The sequence below is a fragment of the Protopterus annectens genome, chromosome 4.part0, assembly GCF_019279795.1.
Source record: "Protopterus annectens isolate FY-2018-M chromosome 4.part0, PAN1.0, whole genome shotgun sequence".
NCBI lineage: Eukaryota > Metazoa > Chordata > Ceratodontiformes > Protopteridae > Protopterus > Protopterus annectens.
Window position 1 is genome coordinate 1,212,805,032 of NC_056733.1, and position 18,388 is coordinate 1,212,823,419.

Genomic DNA, 18,388 nt, shown 5'->3' on the forward strand with positions numbered 1-18,388 from the left:
GTGTCCTTGGCTTTGGAGAGTGTGTTTTTTTACCTGTGCAGCCGTGATTACGCATTCTTCCGGTATAGAGATGGGCCCTTTAAGGGGGTGAGAGGGGGGTAAAGTTAGCACTGAATCTATCTGCCAGGATGTTAGCAACATCAGTTGGTTCTGTATATTTAGTGCCATTGTGCTGTAACTCAGAGCAGATCTGAGTGTTGCCATTGAGATTCTTGACATAGCTATAGAATGCTTTGTGGTTGTCTTTAGAATCAGTGGTGATTTTGTTTTCGTAACTAGCTTTGGAGGATTTTATGAGGGATCTCAGCTTCTTACTGAGGCTGACCAGGGAGTTCCTCCAGTCATGGGATTTTACTCTTTTTTCCAACAGTTTCTTTCTTCTGTTGTACAGTTTGTTTATGGCAGGGGACCAGCAGATTGGCTTCCTTTTTTGGAGGATAGCATCTTAGTTCTGTTAGGGATAGCATGATCCATGCACTCATGTAAGTGCTTATAAATTACATTTGCAGTTGTACCTCTATTTTCAGTCTGCATGGTTGTCGTGAAGTTTGCCACTTCTGTCTTAAGAAGTGTGAAGTTGGCTTTGGAGAAATTTTTTACGGTGGTTTCCCTAATTGGGGGGGTGGGGATGGGATGTGGATGTCTAGGCTGATTAGTTTCTGGTCAGATCTGACCAATGAGGAATTGACCTCTGGTATGGAACACCAGTCGCCATGTTGGTAATGACAGGTCTAGGATATTGCTGCTCCTGGTGGGGGTGTGGATAAGTTGATCCAAGGTGTTGGAATTCATGAATTCCAGAAAATGTTGACCAAAACAGTTGGTACATGAGTAGTTTTCCCAGATAATGGTGGGATAGTTGAAATCACCCATTATTAGGGTGTTGGGTTGTACCCTAATATTTTCCAGTGTATCAAGAAATGAGGAGTGGGAATCCTTGGGCATGGTGGGGGATCTGTAGCAAGTTAAAACTTGGATTGGGGTCTTTCCCAGAGTTAGTTGCACTTGGATAATCTCGGATGCATTATGCTGAGCAAAGTACAGTTTTGTACCTACCATAAATGTAGATGTTCGAGTGTCTTCACTGCTGCAGTCATTACACTTGGGTTATCCTGCCGTCAGGTGGGCCCGCAGTCGGCCTGAGTTCCAAAGTCTTGGTCCAGCGTCGGTTGCTGTCACCTCTTCCCTGACGTCAGTGCACCAGGGGTATATAAGAAGCAGCCAACGCCATTTTCTTCAGTTTTTCTTGCCCCAGATGTCAGGTGCCCCCAAAAATGGTAGGCAATACATATTGCTAATAAAACATACAAAAAAGGTAAAAATAAAACCTTCATTAACCAGCAAATACACCACATAGGTAGTATAGGTTTGTCCCAGATAAGAAAGAGGGGCTGGCGGGAGGGTAACCTGGACTGTAGCAGTGAAGACACTCGAACATCTACATTTATGGTAGGTACAAAACTGTACTATGTTCATCGTGTTTCACTGCTGCAGTCATTACACTTGGGTAGAATCCCAAAGCTGAGTTTGGGTGGCTGGCTCTATAGAGGATTTGGTGTGGCTATGAGGCCCTGCAGCACTGCAGTGGCAAAGCCAGCTCTGGATCTAGAATAAAGAGGCAAATGGTAATGCTTGGTAAAGGTGTGCACTGAACTCCAAGTTGCAGCTTCCAAGATATCTTTGGTAGGTACTCCTCTAAGGAAGGCAGTAGAAGTGGCAGTTGCCCTAGTGGAATGTGGTTTAATATTACTAGGTACAGGTTTCCCATTTTGTGTGTAGCAGAGCTGGATACAGTGTCCTATCCACTTTGAAATGGTCTGCTTTGAAATAGCCTTTCCCTGTGATCCTGCAGCATATGCTACAAACAATTGTTCAGATTTTCTGAAAGCTTTTGTTTTGTCCAAGTAGAAGTGCAATTGCCTGTGTATGTCCAAGGAATGTAGAAGTCTCTCCCCTTTATTTTGGGGATTTGGATAAAATGCTGACAAGTGAATAGATTGGTTAAGAGCCACACTGGAAACCACCTTAGGCATAAAGGTAGGGTTTGTTCTTAAAGAAACCCTGTCTTGGTGAAAAATGATAAAAGGCTCCACTGCCATTAGTGCCTGCAGTTCTGAGACTCTTCGTGCTGAGGTTATTGCCAGAAGCAGAGCAGTTTTCCATGATATATATTTTAACTCTACTGAGTTGGCTGGTTCAAAAGGAGGCAAAGTGAGCTTTTCCAAAATGAAATTGAGGTCCCAAGTTGGTGTTGGTGCTCTCCGGTGCGGTCTTATGTTTTTAGCCCCTCTGAGGTACTGTTTTAGCAAAGGGTGAGAAAAAATAGGAGGATCTGTGTTGTAATGAGCCGAGATGGCAGAAGCGTGAATCTTAATGGATGAGAAGGATAGTCCTTTGTCCAGCATCTCAGTCAAGTATTGTAGTATCTGAGGAATGTTAGGTACCAGAGGATCAAGGTTTTGAGCATGGTTCCAAGCACAGAATCTCTTCCACTTTTCTGCATAAGATTTCCTGGTGCTAGGCCTCCTGGCCTCCAAAATAACATCCATAACAGCTTTAGAGAGAGAAGTTGTCTGTTTGGCTAATGAATCTGCCATGCAGCCAGGTTTAAGGTTTTGAGCTGACTGTGCAGTATCTGATTGTTTTGCTGAGTCAGAAGGTGTGGAATTTGAGGCAAAATCCAAGGTGGACCTTGAGCTACGTTCTTTAAGATTGAGTACCAATGCTGGTGTGGCCAGTCTGGGGCAATCAGAATCATCTGTGGTTTGTCTTGTCTGGCTTTTAGGAGTACCTTTGAAAGGAGAGGCAGTGGTGGGAAGGCATAAACGCTTAGGCTTTTCCAGCTGAACGAAAGAGCATCCACTTTCCATGCTTGTGTGTGATAAGTCCTTGTGCAGAATTTTTGTAGTTGGCAATTCAGTGGGGAGGCAAAGAGATCTATGTCCGAGCACAGCCAATTTTGCATTATTATGCTAAAAACTTGTGGATTTAATTTCCACTCGTGAGGATCCATGATGTTTCTGCTTAGGTCGTCTGCCAGAGTATTTATCTTTCCTGGCAGGAATTGTGCTTTCAGATGAACTTGATAAGTTATAGCTGTGTTCCACAAGGTCATGGCTTGCCTGCATAGGGGGTAAGAATGAGTGCCCCCTTGCTTGTTTATGTACTACATCACTGTGGTGTTGTCTGTCCTTAATAATAATTGTCCTGGATGCAGAAGGTCCTTGAAAGCTGTTAGGGCATTTTGTACAGCCAACATCTCTTTTTGACTGATGTGAAGAGGCATTTGTTCTGTGGTCCATTTGCCCTGAATACATTTTCCTGCCATGTGTGCTCCCCAGGCGTAATCCGAGGCGTCTGTTGTTATAGTCTGCCTGGCTGTGGGAAGAGTGAAAGGCTGACCCTTGTTAAGGTGACATGCCTGTGCCTACCATCAAAACTCCTGTTGTAGGCAGGGAATTAGAGGTATTACTGTCTCCAAGCTGTGAGAATTTTGAGACCAAACACTTTTTAGGTACCATTGTAATTTCCTCATATGCAGTCTTGCATATGGAATTAGTAGTATGCAGGATGCCATGAATCCCAAGGCCTGCAGAATTTTTCTTGCAGGGAGTTGGGACTTTGTTGCCATCAATTGAAAATAGTGAGTCAGTTGTCCTTGTTTGTCTGGCGTGAGATAAGCCATCTGGGCCGTTGTATTTAAGCTGGCACCCAGGAATGTCATCTCTTGTGAGGGCACTAGTTTTGATTTCTTTTCATTTACTGTGTACCCTAGGCAACTTAACAATCTTTTTACAAATGCCAGATGCTGTAGAAGAATGTCCTTGCTCTCTGCTTGAATCAGGCAGTCGTCCAGATATGGATATATTTGAATTCCTTTTTGTCTGCAAAATGCAATTATTGGTGCCAGGCACTTGGTAAAGACCCTGGGCGCAGTAGATAAGCCAAAGGGCAGTGCAGAGAATTGGTAGTGCATTGAACCAGCTATGAATCTGAGGTATCTTCTGCAATTTTGTCTGATAGGGGCATGCAGGCATGCCTCTTTGAGGTCCAAAGTAACAAGCCAAGCTTTCTTGCCCAACATGGGAAGGAGCTGTTGTAGTGTCAGCATTTTGAATTTCGGAACATCCAGGTAAGTATTTAGAGTGGAGAGGTCCAGAATGGGTCTCCAGGCTTTGTCCTTAATGGGTACTAGGAAGAGTCTTGAGTAAAATCCTTGTCCTTTTTCCTGCTGTGGTACTTTTTGAATAGCTCTCATGTCCATGAGAGCTGTACTTTGTTTTTGTGCCTCTGCCCATTGATTTTGTGGCAGGTCTGGCATTCCTTTTAGCCTTGGAAAAGTGTGAAAGTGGAACCTGTAACACTGAGACACAATATTCAGCACCCATTTGTCTTGAGTGATTGCTTGCCAGTTCTGAGAAAAAAGTGCTAGTTTCCCCCCTAAGGGAGCTGCCAAAAGGGAATAGTTTGGCACTGGAATGGGGAAGTCATTGGGACTGTTTCCTGTAAGGGTGTGACTTATCCTCACCTTGTTCTGGGTTTGAAGCACCCCACTGTCATGGTCTGTAAGAACCTTGTGGCTGAGATCTGCCTCTTGGGCATCTGTATCTGCCTCTTTGTGGCCTGTCTGACACTGGAAAGGACCAATCCTTTGTAGGCCAATTTCTGCTAAATCGTGGTGGCTGTACCTGTAAGAAATCCTTCACTGTTTGCATAGATTTTGCCTTATCCTCCATTTTCTTTAATACCTCTTCTGCCTTAATATCAAATAAATTATCTTGCTGCAAAGGAGCATCCAATAATTTTGCCTTAACATGATCTGGTAAACCTTGTTCTTTTAACCAAGCATGCCTTTGAATCATAGATCCTGTAACTGCTGCTCTACAAGAAGCTTCTAATGAATCAAAACCACATTGCAAAGTATGCTTTCCCAGTTGTTCAGCTGCATGCAATAAATCCTGCATTTTCTTATAGTCAGGTTGTTCTGCATTTGTATTCATTTTCTGTTTTAATTGAGATAGTAAGTATTGTTGATACTTAAGCATGTGAAACTGGCAATTTAGAGCCCTCACTGCTACAGTTGCAGAGGTGTAAACTTTCTTTCCCCATCTGTCTAATGCTCTAGAGTCCCTATCCGAGGGAACTGGATTCTTAGCCATGGAAGCCTTAACCCCTTTGGGACCTTGGGAAATAGTTTCTGGATCTGCAACAGGGTTTTTATAAAGAAATTTGTGAGAGTCAGGGACTCTGTAGTATCTGTCTGGCTTGACTGGAGCTGGGGATAAAGAATCAGGGTTTAAACTAGATTCAGAGAACACATCATCCACAATGTCCAACACTGGCAGAATAGCAAGGGGCCTGTGCTGAGGCAGCAAAAGAAAGTCTCTGAGCCTTTTCTTGGATTCTGAGTAATCCTGACCCTCCCAATGGAAATGCTCCCTCATGGTATGTAAAGTTTCCCCAAAAGAGTAATCCTCAGGAGGAGAGGCTGAAGGAATTGATTCTTCAGCATCAGAATCCTCAAAGGGGGGTAAAGAATATCCCTGGTCTGAAGAGGAATCAGAATATATTGAAACCTGGTCATAGGAATTATAGTCTGTATCCTGCCTAGGCCTTTTATCAGGAGGGGGATGGGAACCCCTGATCAGAGTTATCAAGTCTTCGGCCATCTTGAGCATCTGTTTTTTAGGCATGGAGGCCTGTCCAGGTGAATGCTGTACTTGCTTCTTTGTCTTTAGTGTAGGCTTAGTCTTGGCTGTAGTTGTAATGGTAAGTTGAGTAGGCCTGAAAACACCCTCAGAAGCCGATGCCTGCTCAGCGGCTCCGGACCCATATGAAGGGTTAATTTCTGTTGGCCCAACACCTTGAGGCTCCAGAAGCCTAGGCACCTCCACGTGGGAGTCATTCGCGGCCGGTGGTTTTGAGGTAGCGGGTGTCACTGAAAACCGGCGTACCGGCGACTGGCCTAGAAGAGGCTTCGTCATCAGTTTTGGGCCTCGGATGCCTTTCCTTATCTTTATCTTTGCGCTTTTTGTGCATTCCGGTCGTCGGTTGTTCCGACAGCATTGTATAATTAAACTTTCGACCAAAGTAATGGTGAGCAAAATCAAACCGACGTTTAATAGTGCGTTTGTTAAATCTAGCACAAAACCGACAACTAGTGACATCGTGATCTGGGCCTAGGCATGGAATACAGTAAGAATGAAAATCCTTATGAGGTATTTGCTTCCCACAAGAAATACAATTATTAACTTTTTCTGACACCGATCTGAGGCAAGAAAAAATTTCCCCAACGGGGTACTTAGCTTTATTGAAGACTTTGGTTCTGAAATCGAATTTGAAATCTCAGGAGTCGGCCGACCGGCACTTGTGAACTGCTTTTGCTTCGGACACCACGCGGCAAGAAAGACTGAAGAAAATGGCGTCAGCTGCTTCTTATATACCCCTGGTGCACTGACGTCAGGGAAGAGGCGACAGCAACTGACGCCGGACCAAGACTTTGGAACTCAGGCCGACTGCGGGCCCGCCTGATGATAGGATAACCCAAGTGTAATGACTGCAGCAGTGAAACACGATGAACATCTAGCCTGGAGTTGTGGATATCCTTAATGAATATGGACACTCCTTCATCTTTAGTGTTTCGGTCCAGGTTAGGTGGCCGAAAGGTGTGGTATGAATTATAGCCTGGTAATGCAGGGGTGCTCTCTGGAGCCTTGAACCAGGTCTCTGTCACTGCACAGATGTCGATGTTCTCCATTTTAAGGAGTGCCTCGATTGAATGCATTTTGAGGTTTAGACTTTTAGCACCGAGTAGCATTACCCTCAGATTTTGCTTGCTTGTACCTGTTATGGTGGTGAATTTGTCATTTGAACCTTGCAAAAAAAGGTACTATAGGGTTGGCAAGAGCCTTAGCCAATATCCGGTATCCCAAGGGTGACAGGTGCAGGCCATCTTTGGCAAAGCATTGTGGTCTGTTGATCATGTCACCCCAGGCAGACAGATACTGGATCCCCTTAGAATGACACCAGAAGCTTAGCCAACTGTTGAAGTCAATCATTTTGTCCTTGTACTGTGGTATCATTCTGAGTGATGGCAGGATGCTACTCAGGGCTAGGTCATACCTGCCTGGGCTACAAGATCGGAGAGCTCCTCCATGTCTCTTTTCATGCAGTCCAGAGAGGTACGTCTCAAGTCATTCACACCAACATGGACAATGACAGAGTCATATTTGTACTTGTTGTGGAGTGACCTGAGTGTGTGCATTATGTTCATAGGTAGGTTCATAAGTAGGTACTAGGCTATCAGCCCTAGGGCCTATACAAGCCTAGCCAAAAAGGTACCCTGGCTTTCGCCATCCAAGAAAATTATTTTCCCATGCCCCTGTTGAGCAGAGCCACAGAGGTGATCCCCGGGGTGAATTTCCTATTTCCCATCCAATCATCAAGATTTTTCTTGAGTGCTAATGAGGAGCTTTGTTTGATATAGATAGGTAATTTGTTTCAGAGTATGAGAAGTCTCTGGGACAGGAATCTATCCCTCCACCATGTTCTGTTTATTGTGGTGACAAGGTTTTGGTCCCTAGAGCGTGTAGCTCATAGGGATTGGGATTTCTTTAGGTGGAGCATGTCCAGCAGCTCTGGGTTTGACTTAGCTTTGTATGTTAGGCAGAGATCGCCTCTGAGTAAGCGATATGCGACAGAGTAAAGCTGGATTTTTTTGAGACGGTCTGCGTAGGGCATCTGTTTGAGGCCAGGAATCCTCTTTGTGAGATATTTCTGCAGCCTTTTCAGTTGTTGTAGATGTCTTGTGAGGTACATAATAAAAGGGGCACTGTACTCTATAATGGGTCTAATGAGTGATGAGTAGAGGGGAACAATTACCTCTTTTTTTCCTGGATGAGAAACCTTTTGTGATGAGGTGTGCCACGTAGAAGGATTTCCTGACTACTGTAGCGATGTGATTATCAAAGGAGAGACTACTGTCCACCTGTGTCCCAAGGTAGCTTATCACACTTTCGGTGTTAAGTAGACTACCACTTATGTGGTAGCTCATAGGTAAAGAGTTTTTGCCAAGGGGATGACAATGCTCTTTTTGGCATTGAGCCTGAAGCCATGGCTTTGACACCAGGCATCTGTCTCAGTGAGGGCCTTTTGTAGGAGGTCCACATCATTAGGAGTTTCAATTATGGCTCCTAGTTTGCAGTCATCTGCGAACTTCATTAGCCAAAGACCTTCTGTGTTAGCCTGTACTTCAGAAAAGTAGATACCAAACAGGAGAGGAGCCAGGATTGAACCCTATGGTACTCCACTTGTCACTGGTCTGAAGTCAGATTTGGAGTCTGCTGCTTTCACATGTGGGTTCTGTCAGTGAGCCAGTTGGCAACCCATCTTGTGACATAGGGATTTATACCTAGTTTAGTGAGTTTATCTATAATTCCAGAGTGGGGGATTGTGTCAAACGCCTTGGCGAGATCTAGATAGGCTGTGTGAACCACCTTACCCTAGTCTACGGCTTTGGTGACTGCTTCAAAGAAGTCTATCAGGTTTAGGAGACATGGTCTGCCTTTTACAAACCCAAACTGGGTGGGGTCCAGAGTTTGGAGATTACCAATGTCTTTGTTTATAAGTTCCATGATGATATGTTCCATGGCCTTGCAGACCAGGCTCATTAGGCTAATGGGGCATTAGTTCCTGGGGTCCATGGTGGCTCCCCCTTTGTGGACTGGGATAACTGTCACTGTGTGCCATTCAGTGGGCACAAAGCCTGAGGAGAGGCTATGACTGAACATGGTGCTTATATGGGGTGCCAGTTCATTCTGTAGTTCATGTAGAACACAGCCTGGGATGTTGTCAGGTCCCATGGATGCTGTGTTCTTGGCTTTGGAGAGTGTAGTTTTTACCTGTGCAGCAGTGGATTTACAGGAACTTTGCATTCTTCTGGTATAGAGATGGGCCTTTTAGTGGGTGAGGGGGGCAAAGTTAGCACTGAACCTATCTGCCAGGATGCTGGCAATATCAGTTGGGTCTGTATATTTAGTGCCATTGTGCTGTAACTCAGAGCAGATCTGAGTGTTGCCATTGATATTCTTGACATAGCTATGGAATGCTTTGTGTTTGTCTTTAGAATCAGTGGCAATTCTGTTTTCATAACTAGCTTTGGAGGATTTTATGAGGGATCTCAGCTTCTTACTGAGGCTGACCAGGTAGTTTCTCCAGCCATGGGATTTTACTCTTTTTTGCAACAGTTTCTTTCTTCTGTTGTAGAGTTTTTTTATGGCAGGGGACCAGCAGATTGGCTTCCTTTTTTTGGAGGATAGCATCTTGGTTCCGTTAGGGATAGCATGATCCATGCACTTGTGTAAGTACTTATAAAGTGCATTTGTGTAGGATTCAGAAGTCATACCTCTATTGTCCATCTGCATGGGTGTCATGAAGTTTGCCACTTTTGTCTTAAGAAGCGCGAAGTTGGCTTTGGAGAAATTTTTTTACTGTGGTTTCCCAAATGGGGGGTGGGGGTGGGATGTGGATGTCTAGGCTGATTAGCTTGTGGTCAGATCTGACCAACGTGGAATGTACCTCTGGTGTGGAACACCAGTTGCCCATGTTGTTAATGACCAGGTCTAGAATATTGCTGCCCCTGGTGGGGGGTGGATAAGTTGATCCAAGCCATTGGAATTTATGAATTCCAAAAAACGTTGAGTGAAAGAGTTGGTACATGAGTAGTTTTCCCAGTTAATGGTTGGGTAGTTGAAATTGACCATTATTAGGGTGTTGGGTTGTACCCTAACATTTTCCAGTGTATCAAGAAATGAGGAGTGGGAATCCTGGGGCATGGTGGGGGATCTGTAGCAAGTTGCAATTTGGATTGCCGTCTTGCTCAGAGTTAGTTGCACTTTGATAATCTCAGATGCATTTTGCTGAGCAACTAGCCTGGCACCCGACAGGCAGCTGACAGTAATTTTCTCATTGTTTAGCCTGGTGAGTGGAACATCAGTGTGCCTGACTATTGAGTCACCTATGACTAGAGTGCTGGGTACGTTGTTATGCCTTATGGGCTGTGGTTGAGTGGCACACTGAGTTTGTGGGCTATGTGTCATTTGATTTGTGTTGGGGGTGGAGGTTGCTTGTATTTCTGCTTTGGAGGTCTCTGTTGCTTGAGCAGATTTTTATTGAGAGCCTCGGCAAATGTAGATGTGTATGTGTTGCTATGTGTGTGTTTTGGTGGTGTAGGTTTTGAGGGATTATGTGATGAGTGTGGTGTGGTGCAAGTGTTTACCTTCTCCTCTTGACTGTCTAGTCCACTCTTGGGTGAAGAGAGCTTTGCTTCCAATTTGGCTATATAAGTGCATCTATCACAGGTTGTAGTGTTGGGTGGTTGGAGGTGAGGGTTGTCTGTGTACATGAGGCAATTGGTGCATTGCCCCAAGATGCCCAGATTAATCAGGTAGACAGGAGAAAACACCGGGAGCTGACCCTTAGACATGCCTGGATAGGTGCTTATTTATTAAGTATTAAAAACTGTTTTCCTCTAGACAAGTGAGGAAAGTTGAGTGCTGTAGTAATTTGTAGCTTATTTGGTGCTTACAACGAGTTCTGAGCAAGTGCTGAGCTGAAAGAAACAGGTTTGAGTGCTAAAACTAAAAAGCTGGCTAGTTCTAAGGGAAACTTTGAAGAGCAGACTTTATGGCGCTGGGAATAGTTTAACCCTAGCTAAGCGGCGATGCATAAAGTGTATTTTTTTTAATATAACAGTAGCAAATGAGCAAACTGATTTAAACCAATTAACCAATAAAAAGCTAAAAATTGAGCCACGTTCCAGCAATCTTCGATCAGACAAGTTCTAACTGCACACTCCTGCCACTATGGTGCAGGGGAACCTTCTTCAAAAAAAGATGGTCTGGATTAGTGCTCAAGTTATACAAACAAAGCTAGATTCAGCAGGTTTGAATTTAGTCTATGCTACAGGAAACAAGGTGTACCAATTTCAGAAAGAATTCAAATAAGCAGGCACAATATGCCTTTAACCAGAAACTCTCAGCTCAGAAGGGTAGAATCTACCCTCTCCTCCCACAAGAGTGCAGACCACACCTTCTTAATGTAAAATAACTGTCCCAAAGCCCAAGTGCTTAAATCAGAACTAATACACTTTTAGAATAATCAATCAGCATCCATCTACTTCTCTCATATGTTGTCCTGTTTTAAATCATGCATCTTTGTTACCTACTGCTGAAGATGGTGAAGAGCATGATGTGTGTGTGTGTGTGTGTGTGTGTGTGTGTGTGTGTGTGTGTGTGTGTGTGTGTGTGTGTGTGTGTGTGTGTGTGTGTGTGTGAGACCAATTTTCTGCTTTCTCCTAGGAATGATTTAAAGGATACTCCTATACCCAAAGCTGGACCTATTTGTGGATGGTTCCTGTGCAAGAGATCAAAATGGAAATCTGTTTGCAGGAATATTTGTCTGCACCAATAATGATGTTTTACTCCAAAGACTACAGGATGTACATTCTGCCCAGGTAGCTGAGTTAGTGGCACTACAAAGGCCTTGTGAGTTAGCCAAAGACAAAGTTGCCAATGTCTACACTGATAGTCATTATACTTTTGGTGTAGTACATGATTTTGGGCAACTTTGGAAGCAGAGAGGATACTTAACTTCATCAGGAACTCAGATTAAAAATTATTTTTTGGTGTGAATGCTAAGACTCTCTTTTGTTACCTATACAAATTAGCAATAGTTACATGTAGTGCCCATCAGAAGGGTATAGATACTGCTTCAAAGGGAAATAATCTGGCAGATCAAGCTGCAAAGCAAATTGTAGAAGGACTTTGTGCAAATGTTCATGTGATGTTATTACAAGACACCTTACCAGTGATGGTGTGTTTGATTTTCAGACAGTAACAGCTTTCCAAGCTGAAATATCACAGGGAAAAGTTCAAAGGTGGCTGGATGCAATAAATCCACCAATGGGTTATAGCAATATCAGAAGGCTAACTGGTGGGCACCTGCCTCCTTGCTACCTTACCTGGTAAGGCCATATTATTTACCAGCCCATGCAGTAAGACAGCTTTATTTAATCAACTTACCCAAAGTTGGTATGCACTTCAAGTCTAATCTTTGATTTTTCAGTATATTAATAATTGTACAATATGTCTGACATACAATGTTAGCAAAAACTTGAATGTTAAAGCTGCATGCTTACCACCATCTTGGTGAACTTTTGTTAATGTGCAGCTGGACTTTGTCCAGATGCCAAAGGTCCATAATTTACAGTTTATATTGTTTTTGGTTTGCATGTTTTCTGCATGGGTGGAAGCTTACCCATGCACAAAGTAGATTCAGTAACAGTTGTTAAGAAGCTTGTACTTCAATGTATACCTAGATTTAGTGTACCTTGTACTATCAACGGTGTCCAGGAAACTCATTTTAACAATTCCCTGACTAAACAGCTATGCAAGACTTTTAATACTAAATTGAGTCTTCACTGTCCCAACCTACAATATTCATCTGGATTAGTACAGAGGGTTAATAGGACCATTAAAATAAGATTTTAAAGATTTGTGCTGAAACAAACCTTAAATGGCTAGAGACACTTCCCTTAGCTTTAATGAGTATGAAAAGTACATTACATACTGCAAAGAGATTGAGCCCCAATGAAATATTAATGGGAAGACCCCTGGCCCTTCCAGCTACTCCTCCTGTGTCAAATAACGGATAATGCTATATTGTCTTACTGCACAAAACATATTCATTTCTTGAAGCAGTATCTCAGAACTGTACAAAAGCTCTTCTTAAACCTCCTGACCAGCCCTGTTATCAACTGCAGCCCGGTGATTGGGTTTACATTAAAACTTTCCATAGAAAGAACTGAGTCCAAAGTGGAAAGACCCTTTCCAGGTGCTACTTACAACTTTCACTGCCATTCGCTGTGCAGGACCCACCAACATGGATGCATTCATCACACTGCAAGAAGCCTTGCTGTGTGGGGGCCCCAGACAAATCATCTTTGTCAGTAAAGAAAGATCGAAGTGCAAAGGATAAATCATCTGCCCCAGTGAAGGATTAAAAATGAAAATTAACTCAGACAGCAGTCCATGATGAATCTAGTGATGGGGGTACTTTTGCTTTGTTTTTGTTGCTGTTTCCTTTTATAAACTAGTCAAGAGAAAATGGTTTCCTGTTGATTCTTTGACAATATACTCTGGGCTTAAATATGACAAACTGTTGGGTATGTTTGCATATACCTCATCATTCTAAGGCAGGGATTTCCATGATTCCAATCCCCGCATTACAGGTGACATTTGAAAAGGATCTTAGTGACACTAAGCTAACTTGGTATAACATGACTGACCTTTCAAAAGTTGTGTGTCTCCAGCTTGCAATAACAAATCGTGGAGACACATGTTATGCCAAAAATGGGACTGTACCAATGGGAACCAGCAGATGCAATGGCACTAGACATGAAAGTATGTTGAACTCTTTACACCTAAAAAGCTACGACTGGGGGTGTAGCACTGGCATGACAGAGGATCATTACTACATTTGTGGTGATCGTGCCTACCCCTGGTTGCATACAAACTGATGTGGGTGTTGTTTTGTGGGCTATATCACTCCTGCTATTCAACATTTCGAGAACCATCCAGCAGGCAGACTGAGATATAAATGGGCAATTCACTGGGCAGAACAAGTATTTTCAGTCTTTACTCCTGGGTATGGAGTACAAAGGACAATGCCCCAAAACACCATACTTGCTCAAATTCTTCAGGAGGTAGCAAATCATACTTCACATCACATCAGGATGGCAAATCAAGAAATGACTGAAATTCGAACTGTGGTATTACAAAATTGGCTGGCACTCAACATAATGCTAGGGGGTCATGCGCCCTTATAAGAAGTCACTGTTATTCTTATATTAGTGACTATCATGATGAACAAGAAAAGTTGGACAACTTCATGGAGCAGAGGGCCAAGGACCTGGACAGCACATCTAAGTAGTGGACACTTTTTGGATGGTTGGGCAGTATATTTGGTAATCTCAGAACTAGTATATTACAAGGCGTCATTGCAATAATTGGTATTCTTTTAGTTGTTTTAATATTTTCTGTTCTAAAGGCTGTAATTACAAAATGTTTAACCTCAGGTGCATGTGAAATGCCACTTATAAAAGTATCTGATAATGAATTTAAGGTAAATGAAAATTCGGTCACTGTAGATGATGAGTACTATGATGCTGAAGCGTATTTTATCAAGTTAAGAAGAATTAAAATATATTTGTGTGTGCAGTGTGACACCGATAGTGTCAAATGGGGGAGAACTGTTATGGAAAATAATATGTCTCATGATTATTTTTCACAAAATGCATATTAACTTGCAGTTTCTTCACAAATGAGTTAAATAAAATGTTTAAAATATGTTTATGTTAAAATCAAAAGGTAAAATATATGCATGATTATGCACAATATAGTTTCACATAAGTTCGAGCTTTATATTTTAAGCGCCTAACAACTGCATTATCTTTATTAGTAAATTATAGTGTACTGACAGGTAACTGAATCAAAGTAAGTGCTGAAGGAGTTAAGGGATGTTGTTATATTATACTATGTTTAAAGAGTCTGGTTTCAGAATGTTAAAAGTGTATGCTCTGGCCTTCTCAGGCTGGGGGATGAATCATTGCAAGGATGTCTGTAAGACAGTATGTACTCGTACGGAATGTTACAAAGTCAGAAGATAAATTTTTAGATCAGGTGGTCTATGTTTTAAAAAGGCATATTTGTCAAGTGTTCATGTGAAGCTCTGAGCGAGGATCATGAGGGCATAAAATATTTAAAAATGTTATTTGTTAAAAGCTATTTAATGTCAGAATTCTTCATGCATGCAATTGATAAGATAGGGTATAAAATATGAAGTTTCCTTTATTTTGAGAGACTGATTTGAAAAACTTTGTAGTCAGTCTCCCAGCACTGTTTATAGAATAAGCATTATTCTTGACTCAGGGCTGAAAGGTAAAACTCTTTGTTATTTATTTGTGAACACTTGTATCCATTATTTCAGGTAATGTGCCACAATTTCCATGAAAGAATTAATATATCTAGTTATATATCAGTTTTAAGTAGTGTACCATGTAAGGTCTCTGCATGTGTTAGGTCTAAGATAACTTGTAACATTTTATCACAGTGAACTGAAAAGGGTTTAATACGACTGACTCTTATTCCAGTGTGCTCTATATTATGACAAATGATGCAATCTGCCTATAAAAGAGGCAAGTATAGATTCAGTCACAGATTGTTGTTATTGTACAAGGAAGAATTAGGTGTCACATGGAGATAGGTCCACTGCCAATATTCATACATAGTGAAACTGTGCAGAGTTCAGCCTGTAATAGGAGGGTAGCATTTATGTGTAAATCTTGAAAAGAGACTTCACTGACCTCATTTCGATGTGAGACGCAGGAGCTAACTTATAGGAAGTGAAGAATCGAATCAAGAAAGGAAGGCACTATAGCCTTCGGGTCCACAACCTGAGCCTGGTGAGGTTCATTATAAAAACTTAGAGATAAGAATTGGGTACGGTGACTCTAATGATATAACAGAAAACTGATACAAGTAGGCAAAATAGTAAACTCAGGAGTCTAAAGCACTTTTGCCTATCTACAAGTACCATTTGAGTGGCATTTGAGTGAGTGTCCAGTTCACTAAAAGATCAGTGTGCTGAAATCAATGAAAATCTTTGAGCTGAGTGACCAGAAAGCCCATTTAGCTGAATATAGCATAGATACATTTAGTTCTGTCCTGCAGGAGTAGAATATACGTACGTAGATGAAGAAGCTTCATCTGGTGATTAGTATCACCTACACATAATCACTAGCTAGTGTGGCACAAATTTGTGAGCTAACAGTAATTTTCTCTGTCTGGTATTTTCACTTTTTATGGCATCTTTATGCATGTAGAGTTAATATATTTAAGTAAGGAGGTTGTGGGGGCAAAAAACTTTCGCATAGGAGTAGAGGTCAGATTTCCCCATGCAAAAACTCATTTTGAAATTCCCTTTGAATTTTATATGTATGATTTATAAATCCTTTGGAATTCAATAAAATGTCAATTAGTGAAATGGTCTTTCAGTCATTTTGAATGAGTTGCCTTTCAATGAAATGGTGTGGCCATTCAGCCAATTATCCTATAGTCAGACAGTTTAATGTAATCAAACAATAATTATGTTTTAGGAAGGTAGGAGGAAACTAGAATTCTACATAAAAATCACATATTCATAAAAACAGCATGAAAAAATTCTATAAACAGTGATCATAGGTGAGGCTTGAACCCAGGACACTAACGTTGTTAGGGAGAGATCTTGCTACTAAGCCACTGTATTGTCATCATATGTAACATAAAGCATTAATTTTGAGTGTTTGTGCTTTTCATTTACGTGATATTAAACATTTAAACATTATTATCAAAAGTCATGTAACATTTTTCTTACCTTCTTTAGGAGTGACACCATCTCACTGGACCAGGTAGGGAGATATTTGATGTTAGCTTTACTGAACATGTCGAGTATTTCATTAACAGGCGTGGAAGAACGAATATGATATGGTCTCTAGAACACAAATAAAATGCACAAAAAAAAATTCTTTATTCAGTGTACTTTCAGTGTACTAACATGTGATTTAACCTAATACAGATACATATATACAAGAGAAATATCCAAACATCTGGGTAAATGAAGTAATTTAACTGGAACCACTGGAAGTCAGTTTATGACCTGCTTGAGATGTTTCTGTGTCATTTTATAGGCACTCAGTTCAGGATTAGTGTTGAGTACACAAGGAAATGCAATTTCAGCAGCAGTGTCCCTTAAGTGGCCTGCAAAAAGGCAACATAAATAGGGGCTACATAAAAAGACTATGAAGCTGCTTCGACACGGTTTGCTTGAGCTTGTAGGACATGAATACATAAGCTTCCTGCAGCAAGAACACACCATCACCCATCAGAATGTATACACACAACACACACAAAAATACAGAGTCCTTCACCTCTGAGGAGTGGATAACTTCTGCAGTGACTACTGCAGATGAGGCATGTATTTTACTCAATGTGTATCTTTCTTTCTTCCCTCCTTGCTGTTTGCAATTGTTTTCATGGTTATTACAATGGTTATTTATTTAAAAAAATGTTAACCAGGTGAGTGGGCTCGTTCAAGCACAGTTTTTAGCTACGACCTTGGCCAAAGGTATACCACTTAACAAAAGCCAGTGTTGAGAAGTCTTAATAAAACTAGTCAACAGAATGATCTATGGTACTTGCAAAACAGTAATCTGTGAAAACTGAACTCTTTGTTGCTTTAATATCATTTTCACAACTAGGAATGAAAAAGATAGATGTTTCACATAAAGGTAGTGTGCAAAGAGGAGGAGTTGATGTGTAGTAGATACCATGAAAAAATAATAAGACGAGCAGGAATATATTCTACAACTTATCCCCAAAAATCTTTTGTACCCTCAGTGTTCTTGCCTCTTTTTTGCTAACTGTAGACGTCCCATGTAATCATCTGCGGGTGTTCATCCTGCATGTCCTGTGCATTTTGTGATCTAGTTGCATTATACCTAAAAAGGTATTTTGTGCATCCTAAGGGCCTTATCTCTCCACAATTTTTAGATGATACAGCCTATTATTATGTAAAGAACAGAATGTTCCTTCTGTTTGCAGCTCTGCAGTTTTTTGCATCTCCTGCTGACTTCTAACATGCATAATTCAAACATCTGACCTTGTGCACTGGAGCCGAACAGCAGCATGCGTCTGTTCCTGGCATAGATGTATTGGGATGTGTATGCATATACTATTGTGGCTTACCTGTATTTGTAACATTTCTGGTGAGAGGGTGTCTTCTGTTTTGGACAGATACTTCTACCAAAACAAACCACTTTTCTCGCTCTTCTTTTAACTGTGGACTTTCATTCAATGCTGGCCATGTTTATTTCCTTGTTTTCTCTGGTTAAACAGTCTTACTCATTTGTCATTTATTTTCTGTTCTTGCAATTTTTTTTCTTTCAATATGGTTAGCTAGCAGAGACTACTAAATTAGACATGGTAATATATCACATGTCAGTACACAGGCACAGCCGCACACGCATACACTCACTGCATGCACACACTGTCTCTATTGCTGTTTCTCTGTCTCTAGCCTTTTCACCTGACAAGCATACCTTTAATTTCTTCTGTCTATTAATAAATGGGAAGTATTTCAATGCATGCAGCAATGTATGTTTTTCCTCTCATCATGTTTAACTGCATAGTACGGTTATTTTGTCTTTTGTGCAAAATCCATATAAAGTGGGGCTGGTTGCATATTATGCCATGACAAAGAAGGTCCATGAAAAGGATTCAGACAATAGCAGCTA

General features: G+C 41.5%; 1 protein-coding gene across 3 annotated transcripts in view; it reads right to left on the bottom strand.

Annotated features, from left to right (window-relative positions):
• The window catches only part of LOC122799824 (serine/threonine-protein kinase 32A-like), a 1,819,471-nt gene that overhangs the window by 389,311 nt on the left and 1,411,772 nt on the right, over positions 1–18,388 (bottom strand). For all 3 annotated transcript variants that reach the window (XM_044069142.1, XM_044069143.1, XM_044069141.1), the window contains exon 9: positions 16,471–16,587. In XM_044069142.1, coding sequence (XP_043925077.1) covers positions 16,471–16,587 — 117 coding nt within the window. The remainder of the gene's footprint in view (positions 1–16,470; positions 16,588–18,388) is intronic.